General features: G+C 54.2%; 1 protein-coding gene across 2 annotated transcripts in view; it reads right to left on the minus strand.

The window, feature by feature from the left end:
* Positions 1–1,327: 1,327 nt before the first annotated feature.
* The window catches only part of LOC134983048 (glucose-6-phosphate exchanger SLC37A1-like), a 164,080-nt gene continuing 147,541 nt past the window's right edge, over positions 1,328–17,866 (minus strand). For both annotated transcript variants that reach the window (XM_063948746.1, XM_063948747.1), the window contains exon 20: positions 1,328–5,382. In XM_063948746.1, coding sequence (XP_063804816.1) covers positions 5,367–5,382 — 16 coding nt within the window. In that variant the 3' untranslated portion in view covers positions 1,328–5,366. The remainder of the gene's footprint in view (positions 5,383–17,866) is intronic.

Here is a 17,866-nt window from a genome sequence, read left to right on the forward strand (position 1 = left end):
CTAATGTGAATAAAGATCATTATGGTGTGGTGTAATATTAATAATGAGAAATTCAGTGTGGTGTAATGTGAATATGGGACATTACTGTGAGACGTAACGTATATAAGGTAAAGTGGGACTACTGTGTGATGTAGCATGAACAAGGGACACTATCGCATGATATAATGTGAATAACGTTGCACTACTGTGTGGCGTAATTGGAATTGGGGTACTGTTGTGTGGCCATGCCCCTTCCCAGCAAGAACACGTCCCTTTTTGGGTTGTGCGCCGAATGTGCCCACTGTTCCTATTTAAAATATAGGGAGGTAGGAGCACTAAAGGACTGCTATGAGTGAGGGGTGATTATGTTGAGAAAGGGGTGAAAGGTCAGAGGCGGAACTAGCCGCGGTGTTAGGGGGCACCAGCCACAATCTTTCCTAGGGCATCATATTGGTTAGGGCCGGCTCTGTGAGACTGTGCCCCGTCCCTATTGGTAACCATGACCATGCTATGGCAGTGAATATATTGAATGCCACTCGGGGGTTAATCTGCCCGGACATTGGTATGGTGTATACTCTGACTTTGCTGTTACATTATGCACAGTTACACTATATGGTTACAATGTTGTGTAGATGATGACGTGTTCTTGTTCTGTAACTGTCTCTGCTCGTTGGGTGGCAACGCAAGCGACCGGACTGGCTCTGCCGCAAGCTGATGACGTCAGGCCTGCCGCCGGAGGTTGCCGCGCTGTGTGGTGCTCGTCATCACTGGACAGGGATCTATAGAGGTGAGTGTCTCACACTGATGTTATTGTACTCTGATGAAGAATTAAACAGATCCGAAACGTTAGCCCTGTACAAGTGGCAGCACCGTGTCGTCTTATATGTGGAGTCCGTCGAGTGCCGCCTCCCCTGGGTCATATATATATATATATATATATATATATATATATATTTAGAGATAAGCGAAGAGATGTACATTGGTGCAGTTTGGTTACTAGCCATATGTACAAGTATTTTATATTGAATACGGTAGAATACCGGTAACCAATGGAGGGACTGACAGAGCGGATCATCAGACGGCGAACGTCTAGCGGGTAAGATCAGCCTCGCCGCTGTATTCAGGGCGGATTGTAGGGGTGAGAGTCTATTTTTGCACATTTCTATATATTTCTCTGTTATCCTGACAGTGGTTCCCATCCTATATATCATGAGATAATGGAGAATCCAGGCGTAGAGGAGATCCTGTAAGAATTATAATACAGTATACATCTGCACAGTCCCAATATACCCCGATACTGTCCATATAATACTGCGCAGCGACACCAAGAAATGACAGGACGCCAGCAGATGATTGGATGGGGCTAGGACCCCCTTTATTACATAGGCACACAGTATAAGAAAATTAGAATCCTGCACTTTCATTACTACACACGGATCACATTTAGTGTCCAGTACATAGAACGGAAATATCCTGAGAACGGAATTTCTACTGTGACTCCAGGCCGCCGACGCAGGAAAACCTGGAACTTCTGATTGCGTTTATTCCGGATGCTTAATGCAAGACATGGCTAGGAACAGCATTCGCCATCACGCCTCGTAAATACATCCCTGAGATACTGACAGACCGGTCAGAAAACCGATACACAGATAAGGCAGGTAAGTAGATAGACTTCAAATACACGGCCCCACGTGGCCACCTCCCAGGAACACGGCCCCACGCGGCCACCACCCAGGAACACGGCCCCATGCGGCCACCTCCCAGGAGCACGGCCCCATGCGGCCACCTCCCAGGAGCACGGCCTCACGTGGCCACCTCCCAGGAACACGGCCTCACGTGGCCACCTCCCAGGAACACGGCCTCACGTGGCCACCTCCCAGGAACACGGCCTCACGTGGCCACCTCCCAGGAACACGGCCTCACGTGGCCACCTCCCAGGAACACGGCCTCACGTGGCCACCTCCCAGGAACACGGCCTCACGTGGCCACCTCCCAGGAACACGGCCTCACGTGGCCACTTCCCAGGAACATGGCCCCATGCGGCCACCACCCAGGAACATGGCCCCACGTGGCTACAACCCAGGAACATGGCCCCACGTGGCTACCACCCAGGAACACGGCCCCACGTGGCTACCACCCAGGAACACGGCCCCACGTGGCTACCACCCAGGAACACAGCCCCACATGGCCACCACCCAGGAACACAGCCTCATGTGACCACCATCCAAGAACACGGCCCCACGTGGTCACCTCCCAGGAACACGGACCCACGTATCCACCGCCCAGGAACATGGCCTCACGTAGCCCCCTCCCAGGAGCACGGCTTCATGTGGCCATCTCGTACTCAGGCATAACAAAGTGAGATACAACCTAGGGGTGGCACTCGATATACCGGCTGTCAGTATCCCGGCGCTCATCATCCCGACAGCCGGCCTACCGACAACTATTCTCCCTCTTGGGGTATCCACGACATCCCAAGTGACAGTGATGTGATTACACCGACCGTCTGATGCTGTATTGTGGGAGGGAAGAGGCCGGGGGTCTCTGTGGTTGCACTGATGGTGAGTCCAGTGATCCCACGCTGCATCATAGGACACAGGTCAGATCACTAGTGCAGCAGGGGGCATGTACATGTAACAGACGTTTCCTGCCGCGTCACTACCGCGTCACCATACAGCGCTGGCACTGCTGCGTCACTATACAGCGCTGGCACTGCCGCGTCACTATACAGCGCCGTCACTGCCGCGTCACTATACAGCGCCGTCACTGCCGCGTCACTATACAGCGCCGTCACTGCCGCGTCACCATACAGCGCCGTCACTTCCGCGTCACTATACAGCGCCGTCACTGCCGCGTCACCATACAGCGCCGTCACTGCCGCGTCACTATACAGCGCCGTCACTGCCGCGTCACCATACAGCGCTGGCACTGCCGCGTCACCATACAGCGCCGTCACTATACAGCGCCATCACTGTCGCGTCACCGTACAGAAGTGACCGCAGCTCCAACTGCATCTGAATTAGGCCTTTATAGATCTTCCAAAACAAAATATAAATAAATGAAATTAGCGCAACCTTCGATTCATCCCAACCCCACCCGGAGCGGATCAGCCACACCCACATTCCCACACCCACTCTGTGATAGGCCACTGTCCTTTTGAGGTTCAAAAACTGGCACAGCCCTGACCAATCATAGATTAAATAAATATATAAATACACTTTCAGAAATCGATCGCTTGACTACTATCTATCTATGTACATATTATTCTCTGTATGGAGTATTTTAGATCTACCCCCCCCCCCCCCCCCCATATTATTCTCTGTATGGAGTATTTTATATCTACACCCCCCATATTATTCTCTGTATGGAGTATTTTATATCTACACCCCCATATTATTCTCTGTATGGAGTATTTTATATCTACACCCCTTATTATTCTCTGTATGAAGTAATTTATATCTACACCCCCGTATTATTCTCTGTATGAAGTATTTTATATATCTACACCCCCCATATTATTCTCTGAATGGAGTATTTTATATCTACACCCCCCATTATTCTCTGAATGGAGTATTTTATATATACACTCCCATATTATTCTCTGTATGGAGTATTTTATATCTAGGCTGCAGGTAGGGAGGGTTAAGGGAAGGATAAGGAGTAGGGTTAGGCTGCAGGTAGGGAGGGTTAAGGGAAGGATAAGGAGTAGGGTTAGGCTGCAGGTACGGGGGTTAAGGGAAGGATAAGGAGTAGGGATAAGATTCGGATATGGAAGGGTTGCGCTGCAGGTAGGGAGGGTTAAGGGAAGGATAAAGAGTAGGGTTAGGCTGCAGGAAGGAGAGGTTAAGGGAAAGATAAGGTGTATGGTTAGGCTGCGGGTATGGAAGGAGCAGGGTTAGGCTGCGGGTATGGAGGGGTAGGGTTAGGCTGCGGGTATGGAAGGGGTAGGGTTAGGCTGCGGGTATGGAAGGGGTAGGCTGCAGGTAGGGAGGGTTAAGGGAAGGATAAGGAGTAGGGTTAGGCAGCGGGTATGGAAGGGGCAGGGAGGTTAGGCTACAGGTAGGGGGGATTAAGGGAAGGATAAGGAGTAGGGTTAGGCTGTGGGTATGGAAGGGGTAGGGATAGGCTGCGGGTATGGAAGGGGTAGGGTTAGGCTGCGGGTATGGAAGGAGTAGGGTTAGGCTGCGGGTATGGAAGGGGTAGGGTTAGGCTGTGGGTAGGGAGATTAGTGGGAGGGTAAGGAGTAGGGTTAGACTGCGGGTATGGAAAGGGTAGGGTTAGGCTGCGGGTATGGAAGGGGTAGGGTTAGGCTACAGGTAGGGGGGTTAAGGGAAGGATAAGGAGTAGGGTTAGGCTGTGGGTATGGAAGGGGTAGGGATAGGCTGCGGGTATGGAAGGGTTAGGGTTAGGCTACAGGTAGGGGGGTTAAGGGAAGGATAAGGAGTAGGGTTAGGCTGCGGGTATGGAAGGAGTAGGGTTAGGCTGCGGGTATGGAAGGAGCAGGGTTAGGCTGCGGGTATGGAAGGAGTAGGGTTAGGCTGCGGGTATGGAAGGGGTAGGGTTAGGCTACAGGTAGGGGGGTTAAGGGAAGGATAAGGAGTAGGGTTAGGCTGCGGGTATGGAAGGGGTAGGGTTAGGCTACAGGTAGGGGGGTTAAGGGAAGGATAAGGAGTAGGGTTAGGCTGCGGGTATGGAAGGAGCAGGGTTAGGCTGCGGGTATGGAAGGAGTAGGTTTAGGCTGCGGGTATGGAAGGGGTAGGGTTAGGCTGCGGGTATGGAAGGAGCAGGGTTAGGCTGCGGGTATGGAAGGAGCAGGGTTAGGCTGCGGGTATGGAAGGAGTAGGGTTAGGCTGCGGGTATGGAAGGAGCAGGGTTAGGCTGCGGGTATGGAAGGAGTAGGGTTAGGCTGCGGGTATGGAAGGAGTAGGGTTAGGCTACAGGTAGGGGGGTTAAGGGAAGGATAAGGAGTAGGGTTAGCCTACCTACCACAATGTGTCTGGATTGTGACCGACGGCACCCCTGCACATGTATATGTATACTGGCAGTAGCGGTACAATGTATAATACTAATAGTGTAGACGTTTTCAGACCGTTACAGAACCTGAGATGTCACATTGAATGTACAGTATTACGCCAGCTTGGTACACGTCAGTATTTGTTCTCCACCGTGTTCTGCAAAATTAAGCCAACAATGGCCGACTCAAGTGTCTCCTGCTGGGACTACGGACGCCTGCGCTGTATAGGGGGCGGGGCATATCCATTCTGTAACAATGAGGAGGAGTCCAGGAGGTGAAAACAGCGGGGACAATATTGGGTGCTCATAGCGTCTATCAGGCAGGTACAGGTGACATTATCCAGTAACTTCTACTCCTTGTACACAGGCGATCCTTAATGTTCCTTCCACCTGTAACAGAGAAGATTCCCAGTGAGGACTGTGAGAGAAAGCAGAGGCTACTTACCAGCTCAGAGGGTATTACTGTGCCAGGGCAGGGGAGAGTATTACTGTACAGACACAGGAGAGGGTATTACTGCGCCGCGGCAGGGGAGAGTATTACTGTACAGACACAGGAGAGGGTATTACTGTGCCAGGGCAGGGGAGAGTATTACTGTACAGACACAGGAGAGGGTATTACTGTGCCAGGGCAGGGGAGAGTATTACTGTACAGACACAGGAGAGGGTATTGCTGCGCCGCGGCAGGAGAGGGTATTACTGCGCCGGGGTAGGGGAGAGTATTACTGTACAGACACAGGAGAGGGTATTACTGTGCCAGGGCAGGGGAGAGTATTACTGTACAGACACAGGAGAGGGTATTACTGCGCCGGGGCAGGGGAGAGTATTACTGTACAGACACAGGAGAGGGTATTACTGTGCCAGGGCAGGGGAGAGTATTACTGTACAGACACAGGAGAGGGTATTACTGTGCCAGGGCAGGGGAGAGTATTACTGTACAGACACAGGAGAGGGTATTACTGTGCCAGGGCAGGGGAGAGTATTACTGTACAGACACAGGAGAGGGTATTACAGCGCCGGGGCAGGGGAGAGTATTACTGTACAGACACAGGAGAGGGTATTACTGCGCCGGGGCAGGGGAGAGTATTACTGTACAGACACAGGAGAGGGTATTACTGTGCCAGGGCAGGGGAGAGTATTACTGTACAGACACAGGAGAGGGTATTACTGTGCCAGGGCAGGGGAGAGTATTACTGTACAGACACAGGAGAGGGTATTACTGCGCCGCGGCAGGAGAGGGTATTACTGCGCCGGGCAGGGGAGAGTATTACTGTACAGACACAGGAGAGGGTATTACTGTGCCAGGGCAGGGGAGGGGAGAGTATTACTGTACAGACACAGGAGAGGGTATTACTGTGCCGCGGCAGGGGAGAGTATTACTGTACAGACACAGGAGAGGGTATTACTGTGCCAGGGCAGGGGAGAGTATTACTGTACAGACACAGGAGAGGGTATTACTGCGCCGGGGCAGGGGAGAGTATTACTGTACAGACACAGGAGAGGGTATTACTGTGCCAGGGCAGGGGAGAGTATTACTGTACAGACACAGGAGAGGGTATTACTGTGCCAGGGCAGGGGAGAGTATTACTGCGCCGGGGCAGGGGAGAGTATTACTGTACAGATACAGGAGAGGGTATTACTGTGCCAGGGCAGGAGAGGGTATTACTGTACAGACACAGGAGAGGGTATTACTGTGCCGCGGCAGGGGAGAGTATTACTGAACAGACACAGGAGAGGGTATTACTGTACAGACACAGGAGAGGGTATTACTGTGCCGCGGCAGGGGAGAGTATTACTGAACAGACACAGGAGAGGGTATTACTGTACAGACACAGGAGAGGGTATTACTGTGCCAAGGCAGGGGAGAGTATTACTGCGCCGGGGCAGGGGAGAGTATTACTGTACAGACACAGGATTGGGTATTACTGTACAGACACAGGAGAGGGTATTACTGCGCCGGGGCAGGGGAGAGTATTACTGTACAGATACAGGAGAGGGTATTACTGTGCCGCGGCAGGGGAGAGTATTACTGAACAGACACAGGAGAGGGTATTACTGTGCCAGGGCATGGGAGAGTATTACTGTACAGACACAGGAGAGGGTATTACTGTGCCAGGGCAGGGGAGAGTATTACTGTACAGACACAGGAGAGGGTATTACTGTGCCAGGGCATGGGAGAGTATTACTGTACAGACACAGGAGAGGGTATTACTGTGCCAGGGCATGGGAGAGTATTACTGTACAGACACAGGAGAGGGTATTACTGTGCCAGGGCAGGGGAGAGTATTACTGTACAGACACAGGAGAGGGTATTGCTGCGCCAGGGCAGGGGAGAGTATTACTGCGCCGGGGCAGGGGAGAGTATTACTGTACAGATACAGGAGAGGGTATTACTGTGACAGGGCAGGAGAGGGTATTACTGTACAGACACAGGAGAGGGTATTACTGTGCCAGGGCAGGGGAGAGTATTACTGTACAGACACAGGAGAGGGTATTGCTGTGCCAGGGCAGGGGAGAGTATTACTGTACAGACACAGGAGAGGGTATTACTGTGCCAGGGCAGGGGAGAGTATTACTGTACAGACACAGGAGAGGGTATTACTGTGCCAGGGCAGGGGAGAGTATTACTGTACAGACACAGGAGAGGGTATTACTGTGCCAGGGCATGGGAGAGTATTACTGTACAGACACAGGAGAGGGTATTACTGTGCCAGGGCAGGGGAGAGTATTACTGTACAGACACAGGAGAGGGTATTGCTGCGCCAGGGCAGGGGAGAGTATTACTGCGCCGGGGCAGGGGAGAGTATTACTGTACAGATACAGGAGAGGGTATTACTGTGCCAGGGCAGGAGAGGGTATTACTGTACAGACACAGGAGAGGGTATTACTGTGCCAGGGCAGGGGAGAGTATTACTGTACAGACACAGGAGAGGGTATTGCTGTGCCAGGGCAGGGGAGAGTATTACTGTACAGACACAGGAGAGGGTATTACTGTGCCAGGGCAGGAGAGGGTATTACTGTACAGACACAGGAGAGGGTATTACTGTGCCAGGGCAGGGGAGAGTATTACTGTACAGACACAGGAGAGGGTATTACTGTGCCAGGGCAGGGGAGAGTATTACTGTACAGACACAGGAGAGGGTATTACTGTGCCAGGGCAGGGGAGAGTATTACTGTACAGACACAGGAGAGGGTATTACTGTGCCAGGGCAGGGGAGAGTATTACTGTACAGACACAGGAGAGGGTATTACTGCGCCGGGGCAGGGGAGAGTATTACTGTACAGACACAGGAGAGGGTATTACTGTGCCAGGGTAGGGGAGAGTATTACTGTACAGACACAGGAGAGGGTATTACTGTGCCAGGGCAGGGGAGAGTATTACTGCGCCGGGGCAGGGGAGAGTATTACTGTACAGATACAGGAGAGGGTATTACTGTGCCAGGGCAGGAGAGGGTATTACTGTACAGACACAGGAGAGGGTATTACTGTGCCGCGGCAGGGGAGAGTATTACTGAACAGACACAGGAGAGGGTATTACTGTACAGACACAGGAGAGGGTATTACTGTGCCGCGGCAGGGGAGAGTATTACTGAACAGACACAGGAGAGGGTATTACTGTACAGACACAGGAGAGGGTATTACTGCACAGACACAGGAGTGGGTATTACTGTGCCAAGGCAGGGGAGAGTATTACTGCGCCGGGGCAGGGGAGAGTATTACTGTACAGACACAGGATTGGGTATTACTGTACAGACACAGGAGAGGGTATTACTGCGCCGGGGCAGGGGAGAGTATTACTGTACAGACACAGGAGAGGGTATTACTGTGCCGCGGCAGGGGAGAGTATTACTGAACAGACACAGGAGAGGGTATTACTGTGCCAGGGCACGGGAGAGTATTACTGTACAGACACAGGAGAGGGTATTACTGTGCCAGGGCAGGGGAGAGTATTACTGTACAGACACAGGAGAGGGTATTACTGTGCCAGGGCAGGGGAGAGTATTACTGTACAGACACAGGAGAGGGTATTACTGTGCCAGGGCATGGGAGAGTATTACTGTACAGACACAGGAGAGGGTATTACTGTGCCAGGGCATGGGAGAGTATTACTGTACAGACACAGGAGAGGGTATTACTGTGCCAAGGCAGGGGAGAGTATTACTGTACAGACACAGGAGAGGGTATTGCTGCGCCGCGGCAGGAAAGGGTATTACTGTGTCGGGGCAGGGGAGAGTATTACTGTACAGACACAGGAGAGGGTATTACTGTGCCAGGGCATGGGAGAGTATTACTGTACAGACACAGGAGAGGGTATTACTGTGCCAGGGCAGGGGAGAGTATTACTGTACAGACACAGGAGAGGGTATTACTGTGCCAGGGCAGGGGAGAGTATTACTGTACAGACACAGGAGAGGGTATTACTGTGCCAGGGCATGGGAGAGTATTACTGTACAGACACAGGAGAGGGTATTACTGTGCCAAGGCAGGGGAGAGTATTACTGTACAGACACAGGAGAGGGTATTACTGTGCCAGGGCATGGGAGAGTATTACTGTACAGACACAGGAGAGGGTATTACTGTGCCAAGGCAGGGGAGAGTATTACTGCGCCGGGGCAGGGGAGAGTATTACTGTACAGACACAGGATTGGGTATTACTGTACAGACACAGGAGAGGGTATTACTGCGCCGGGGCAGGGGAGAGTATTACTGTACAGACACAGGAGAGGGTATTACTGTGCCAGGGCATGGGAGAGTATTACTGTACAGACACAGGAGAGGGTATTACTGTGCCGCGGCAGGGGAGAGTATTACTGAACAGACACAGGAGAGGGTATTACTGTACAGACACAGGAGAGGGTATTACTGTGCCGCGGCAGGGGAGAGTATTACTGAACAGACACAGGAGAGGGTATTACTGTACAGACACAGGAGAGGGTATTACTGTACAGACACAGGAGAGGGTATTACTGTGCCAAGGCAGGGGAGAGTATTACTGCGCCGGGGCAGGGGAGAGTATTACTGTACAGACACAGGATTGGGTATTACTGTACAGACACAGGAGAGGGTATTACTGCGCCGGGGCAGGGGAGAGTATTACTGTACAGACACAGGAGAGGGTATTACTGTGCCGCGGCAGGGGAGAGTATTACTGAACAGACACAGGAGAGGGTATTACTGTACAGACACAGGAGAGGGTATTACTGTGCCGCGGCAGGGGAGAGTATTACTGAACAGACACAGGAGAGGGTATTACTGTACAGACACAGGAGAGGGTATTACTGTACAGACACAGGAGAGGGTATTACTGTGCCGCGGCAGGAGAGGGTATTTCTGAAGAGACACAGGAGAGGGTATTACTGTACAGACACAGGAGAGGGTATTACTGTGCCGCAGCAGGAGAGGGTATTACTGTGCCAGGGCAGGAGAGGGTATTACTGTAAAGACACAGGAGAGGGTATTACTGTGCCAGGGCAGGGGAGAGTATTACTGTACAGACACAGGAGAGGGTATTGCTGCGCCGCGGCAGGAGAGGGTATTACTGCGCCGGGGCAGGGGAGAGTATTACTGTACAGACACAGGAGAGGGTATTACTGTGCCAGGGCAGGGGAGAGTATTACTGTACAGACACAGGAGAGGGTATTACTGCGCCGGGGCAGGGGAGAGTATTACTGTACAGACACAGGAGAGGGTATTACTGTGCCAGGGCATGGGAGAGTATTACTGTACAGACACAGGAGAGGGTATTACTGTGCCAGGGCAGGGGAGAGTATTACTGCGCCGGGGCAGGGGAGAGTATTACTGTACAGATACAGGAGAGGGTATTACTGTGCCAGGGCAGGAGAGGGTATTACTGTACAGACACAGGAGAGGGTATTACTGTGCCAGGGCAGGGGAGAGTATTACTGTACAGACACAGGAGAGGGTATTGCTGCGCCGCGGCAGGAGAGGGTATTACTGTGCCGGGGCAGGGGAGAGTATTACTGTACAGACACAGGAGAGGGTATTACTGTGCCAGGGCATGGGAGAGTATTACTGTACAGACACAGGAGAGGGTATTACTGTGCCAGGGCAGGGGAGAGTATTACTGTACAGACACAGGAGAGGGTATTACTGTGCCAGGGCATGGGAGAGTATTACTGTACAGACACAGGAGAGGGTATTACTGTGCCAAGGCAGGGGAGAGTATTACTGCGCCGGGGCAGGGGAGAGTATTACTGTACAGACACAGGATTGGGTATTACTGTACAGACACAGGAGAGGGTATTACTGCGCCGGGGCAGGGGAGAGTATTACTGTACAGACACAGGAGAGGGTATTACTGTGCCGCGGCAGGGGAGAGTATTACTGAACAGACACAGGAGAGGGTATTACTGTACAGACACAGGAGAGGGTATTACTGTGCCGCGGCAGGGGAGAGTATTACTGAACAGACACAGGAGAGGGTATTACTGTACAGACACAGGAGAGGGTATTACTGTACAGACACAGGAGAGGGTATTACTGTGCCGCGGAAGGAGAGGGTATTTCTGAACAGACACAGGAGAGGGTATTACTGTACAGACACAGGAGAGGGTATTACTGTACAGACACAAGAGAGGGTATTACTGTGCCGCAGCAGGAGAGGGTATTACTGTGCCAGGGCAGGAGAGGGTATTACTGTTAAGACACAGGAGAGGGTATTACTGTGCCAGGGCAGGGGAGAGTATTACTGCGCCGGGGCAGGGGAGAGTATTACTGTACAGACACAGGAGAGGGTATTACTGTACAAACACAGAAGAGGGTATTACTGTGCCGCGGCAGGAGAGGGTATTACTGTGCCGCGGCAGGAGAGGGTATTACTGAACAGACACAGGAGAGGGTATTACTGTACAGACACAAGAGAGGGTATTACTGTACAGACACAAGAGAGGGTATTACTGTGCCAGGGCAGGAGAGGGTATTACTGTAAAGACACAGGAGAGGGTATTACCGTTCCGCAGCAGGAGAGGGTATTACCGTTCCGCAGCAGGAGAGGGTACTACTGCGCCAGGGCAGGAGAGGGTATTACTGCGCCAGGGCAGGAGAGGGTATTACTGTGCCAGGGCAGGGAAGAGTATTACTGTACAGACACAGGAGAGGGTATTACTGTACAGACACAGGAGAGGGTATTACTGTGCCAGGGCAGGAGAGGGTATTACTGTAAAGACACAGGAGAGGGTATTACTGTAAAGACACAGGAGAGGGTATTACTGTAAAGACACAGGAGAGGGTATTACTGTGCCCCGGCAGGAGAGGGTATTACTGTGCCAGGGCAGGAGAGGGTATTACTGCGCAAGGGCATGGGTGGGTATTACTGTACAGACACAGGAGAGGGTATTACTGTGCCAGGGCATGGGAGAGTATTACTGTACAGACACAGGAGAGGGTATTACTGTGCCCCGGCAGGAGAGGGTATTACATTGCCAGGGCAGGAGAGGGTATTACTGTAAAGACACAGGAGAGGGTATTACCGTGCCACGGCAGGAGAGGGTATTACTGTGCCAGGGCAGGAGAGGGAATTACTGCGCAAGAGCATGGGTGGGTATTACTGTACAGACACAGGAGAGGGTATTACTGTGCCGCGGCAGGGGAGAGTATTACTGTGCCACCGCAGGGGAGCGTATTACTGTGCCACCGCAGGAGAGAGTATTACTGTGCCAGGGCAGGAGAGAGTATTACTGTACAGATACAGGAGAGGGTATTACTGCGCCGGAGCAGGGGAGGGTATTACTGCGCCGGGGCAGGAGAAAGTATTACTGTGCCACCGCAGGGGAGGGTATTACTGTACAGACACAGGAGAGAGTATTACTGTGCCCAGGCCGGAGAGGGTCTTGCTGTGCCGGGGCAGGAGAGAGTATTACTGTGCCAGGGCAGGGGAGGGTATTACTCTCTCCTGTATCTGTACAGTAATACCCTCCCCTGCCCTGGCACAGTAATACTCTCTCCTGCCCCGGCACAGCAAGAACCTCTCCTGCCCGGGCACAGTAATACTCTCTCCTGTGTCTGTACAGTAATACCCTCCCCTGCGGTGACACAGTAATACTCTCTCCTGCCCTGGCACAGTAATACTCTCCCCTGCCTCGGCGCAGTAATACCCTCCCCTGACCCGGCGCAGTAATACCCTCTCCTGTATCTGTACAGTAATACCCTCCCCTTCCCTGGAACAGTAATACTCTCTCCTGCGGTGGCACAGTAGTACTATCTCCTGCCCCGGCGCAGTAATACCCTCCCCTGCCCCGGCGCAGTAATACCCTCCCCTGCCCCGGCGCAGTAATACCCTCCCCTGCCCCGGCGCAGTAATACTCTCTCCTGTATCTGTACAGTATTACTGCACCGGGGCAGGGGAGGGTATTACTGCGCCGGGGCAGGGGAGGGTATTACTGCGCCGGGGCAGGGGAGGGTATTACTGCGCCGGGGCAGGGGAGGGTATTACTGCGCCGGGGCAGGGGAGGGTAGTACTGCGCCGGGGCAGGGGAGGGTAGTACTGTGCCGGGGCAGGGGAGGGTAGTACTGTGGCGGGGCAGGAGAGGATAGTACTGTGGCGGGGCAGGAGAGGATAGTACTTTGGCGGGGCAGGAGAAGGTAGTTCTGTGGCGGGGCAGGAGAAGGTAGTTCTGTGCTGGGGCAGGAGAGGGTAGTTCTGTGCCGGGGCAGGAGAGGGTAGTACTGTGGCGGGGCAGGAGAAGGTAGTTCTGTGGCGGGGCAGGAGAAGGTAGTTCTGTGCTGGGGCAGGAGAGGGTAGTTCTGTGCCGGGGCAGGAGAGGGTAGTACTGTGGCCGTGCAGGAGAGGGTAGTACTGTGCCGTGGTAGGAGAGGGTAGTTCTGTGCCGGGGCAGGAGAGGGTAGTACTGTGGCGGGGCAGGAGAGGATAGTACTGTGGCAGGGCAGGAGAGGATAGTACTGTGGCGGGGCAGGAGAGGGTAGTACTGTGGCGGGGCAGGAGAGGATAGTACTGTGGCGGGGCAGGAGAGGATAGTACTGTGGCGGGGCAGGAGAGGATAGTACTGTGGCGGGGCAGGAGAGGATAGTACTGTGGCGGGGCAGGAGAGGATAGTACTGTGGCGGGGCAGGAGAGGATAGTACTTTGGCGGGGCAGGAGAAGGTAGTTCTGTGGCGGGGCAGGAGAAGGTAGTTCTGTGCTGGGGCAGGAGAGGGTAGTACTGTGGCGGGGCAGGAGAAGGTAGTTCTGTGGCGGGGCAGGAGAAGGTAGTTCTGTGCTGGGGCAGGAGAGGGTAGTTCTGTGCCGGGGCAGGAGAGGGTAGTACTGTGGCCGTGCAGGAGAGGGTAGTACTGTGGCGGGGCAGGAGAGGATAGTACTGTGGCGGGGCAGGAGAGGATAGTACTGTGGCGGGGCAGGAGAGGATAGTACTGTGGCGGGGCAGGAGAGGATAGTACTGTGGCGGGGCAGGAGAGGATAGTACTGTGGCGGGGCAGGAGAGGATAGTACTGTGGCGGGGCAGGAGAGGATAGTACTGTGGCGGGGCAGGAGAGGATAGTACTGTGGCGGGGCAGGAGAGGATAGTACTGTGGCGGGGCAGGAGAGGATAGTACAGGAGAGGGTATTACTGTGCCACCGCAGGGGAGCGTATTACTGTCCCAGGGCAGGGAAGGGTATTACTGTACAGATACAGGAGACAGAGCCGGATTAAGGGGGGGGTCCCGGGGATACGTACCCCCGGGCCCCCCTTCCAAAAAGGGCCCCCTGCTACACCATCAGCGGCAGAACTTGCGTCAGGGCAGCCGGTGCAATACACAGAGGCCCAGCGCTATGAAGGGGCCCACAGCCGGCAGCAATGTAATGAGTCAGCCTGACTCATTACACACTGCCTGCCGCTGCGCCGTGGGCCCTGACAAAGAAGGTAGTCTGCACACAGGACACGGTGCCAGTGAGTCAGAAGGGTGATTTCATCACCCTTCAACTCGACACCACGATGCTGCAGCAGCTAACAGTTTCCTGCTGGCTCTGTGTTGTCCACTGTCTCTGTGACTGCACTGCATGCTGGGAGAAGGGGGGGGGGGGGGGGCAGGAGGGAGAGTCACTGACAGGGCAGCAGTGTGTGCTCTGGAAACGTCAGCACTCACCCCCTGCATGAAGAGCCTTGCCGGAACCAGGGAGTCAGAGCCAGGAGGTGCAGCAAAGTAAGTTGTAGATAAAGAAAACACATGTACTGTAAATACAAGGGTGTGTGTGTTTTGCTGGCTGTGTGTGTATGTTTAGCTGTTTGTGTGTTTGTTTTGCTATGGGTGTGTGTGTATGTGTTTTGCTATTGGTGTTTAGTGTGTGTATGTGTTTTCCTATGGGTGCGTGTTTGTGCATACTTGCCTACCCTACCGGAATGGCCGGGAGGCTCCCGAAAAACGGGTGACCCTCCCGGCCCCCCGGAAGAGCAGGCAAGTCTCCCGATTTACGGGGGTCACCCCCTGCCCGCCGCCCACTTAACGAGTAAAGTGGGCGGTCCGGGCAGGCGATGACGCGATTCTTGTTGAATCGCGTCATCGTAACCACGCCCCCTGCTGTATAATGCCGGTAATCGCGGCATTACACAGCGGGGGGCGTGGCTTAAATGACGCGATTCTGAAGCCACGCCCCGTTCCACCTCCGATCCGCCCCGTCCCGCCCCGCCTCTGGCCCGCCCCCCTTGCACGTCATCTGGCATCCAGCTCCCCCCTGTTGAGCCGACGGGCTGCTCTCTCCCGTAGAGAGCAGCCCAGAAGTCGGTAAGTCTGGTTTGTGTGTATATATGTGTTTTGCTATGTGTGTTTAGCTGTAGGTGTGGGTGTTTTTTCTCTATGGATGTGTGTGTATATATGTATTCTAATGTGTGTGTTTTACTATGTGTGTGTATACAGTACATATATCGACATCTACAGATATAGCCATGCACATGACTAGTGTGCCCATGTCTGAGGCATAGGGGGATATTCAATTAGTGCCAAGTTTTCCGACAGTCGGAAAATCGGCACTAATTCGACCATTTGGTAGCCAATAGCGGGAGTTTTCGACAGTGTTTTGCACCGTTTTCGCCATGCCTTTTTTGGGGGGGGTCGAATAGACCAAAAAACTGTGAAACGCACGGACGGTTCAGCTGTCCAATAACGTATGAGTGAAGTAGGCTGCCCCAATGGCTGAGCGGCAGGCTGCTTCATTCATACATGATTGGAGAGCTGATCCGTCGCTCTGCTGTGCGGTTGGCGGGGACGGGAGCGCAATTCATTCAGTGTATGGTATGCGAGTGACATCCCCCACCCCCCCCGGTCCTCCTCCTCCTCTCTTGAATAGGGGCCCCCCTGTTTTAAGTACCCCGGGCCCCCCAGCGACTTAATCCGGCTCTGACAGGAGAGGGTATTACTGCGCCAGGGGAGGGTATTACTGCGCCGGGGCAGGGGAGAGTATTACTGTGCCAGGGCAGGGGAGAGTATTACTGTGCCACCGCAGGGGAGGGTATTACTGTACAGACACAGGAGATAGTATTACTGTGCCCGGGCAGGAGAGGGTCTTGCTGTGCCGGGGCAGGGGAGAGTATTACTGTGCCGGGGCAGCAGAGAGTATTACTGTGCCAGGGCAGGGGAGGGTATTACTGTACAGACACAGGAGAGAGTATTACTGCACCGGGGCAGGGGAGGGTATTACTGCGCCGGGGCAGGGGAGAGTATTACGGCGCCGGGGCACGGGAGGGTATTACTGCGCCGGGGCAGGGGAGAGTATCACGGCGCCGGGGCACGGGAGGGTATTACTGCGCCGGGGCACGGGAGGGTATTACTGCGCCGGGGCACAGGAGGGTAGTACTGTGCCGGGGCAGGAGAGGATAGTACTGTGGCCGCGCAGGAGAGGGTAGTACTGTGGCGAGGCAGGAGAGGGTAGTACTGTGGCAGGGCAGGAGAGGGTAGTACTGTGGCAGGGCAGGAGAGGGTAGTACTGTGGCGGGGCAGGAGAGGATAGTACTGTGGCGGGGCAGGAGAGGATAGTACAGGAGAGGGTATTACTGTGCCGCGGCAAAGGAGAGTATTACTGTGCCACCGCAGGGGAGCGTATTACTGTGCCACCGCAGGAGAGAGTATTACTGTCCCAGGGCAGGGGAGGGTATTACTGTACAGATACAGGAGAGGGTATTACTGCGCCGGGGCAGGGGAGGGTATTACTGCGCCGGGGCAGGGGAGAGTATTACTGTGCCAGGGCAGGGGAGAGTATTACTGTGCCACCGCAGGGGAGGGTATTACTGTACAGACACAGGAGATAGTATTACTGTGCCCGGGCAGGAGAGGGTCTTGCTGTGCCGGGGCAGGGGAGAGTATTACTGTGCCGGGGCAGCAGAGAGTATTACTGTGCCAGGGCAGGGGAGGGTATTACTGTACAGACACAGGAGAGAGTATTACTGCACCGGCGCAGTAATACCCTCCCCTGCCCCGGCGCAGTAATACCCTCCCCTGCCCCGGCGCAGTAATACCCTCCCCTGCCCCGGCGCAGTAATACCCTCCCCTGCCCCGGCGCAGTAATACCCTCCCCTGCCCCGGCGCAGTAATACTGTACAGATACAGGAGAGAGTATTACTGCGCCGGGGCAGGGGAGGGTATTACTGCGCCGGGGCAGGGGAGGGTATTACTGCGCCGGGGCAGGGGAGGGTATTACTGCGCCGGGGCAGGGGAGAGTATTACGGCGCCGGGGCACGGGAGGGTATTACTGCGCCGGGGCACGGGAGGGTAGTACTGCGCCGGGGCACGGGAGGGTAGTACTGTGCCGGGGCAGGAGAGGATAGTACTGTGGCCGCGCAGGAGAGGGTAGTACTGTGGCGGGGCAAGAGAGGGTAGTACTGTGCCGGGGCAAGAGAGGGTAGTACTGTGGCGGGGCAGGAGAGGGTAG

The sequence above is a fragment of the Pseudophryne corroboree genome (genome assembly GCF_028390025.1).
Source record: "Pseudophryne corroboree isolate aPseCor3 chromosome 2 unlocalized genomic scaffold, aPseCor3.hap2 SUPER_2_unloc_2, whole genome shotgun sequence".
Taxonomy (NCBI): domain Eukaryota; kingdom Metazoa; phylum Chordata; class Amphibia; order Anura; family Myobatrachidae; genus Pseudophryne; species Pseudophryne corroboree.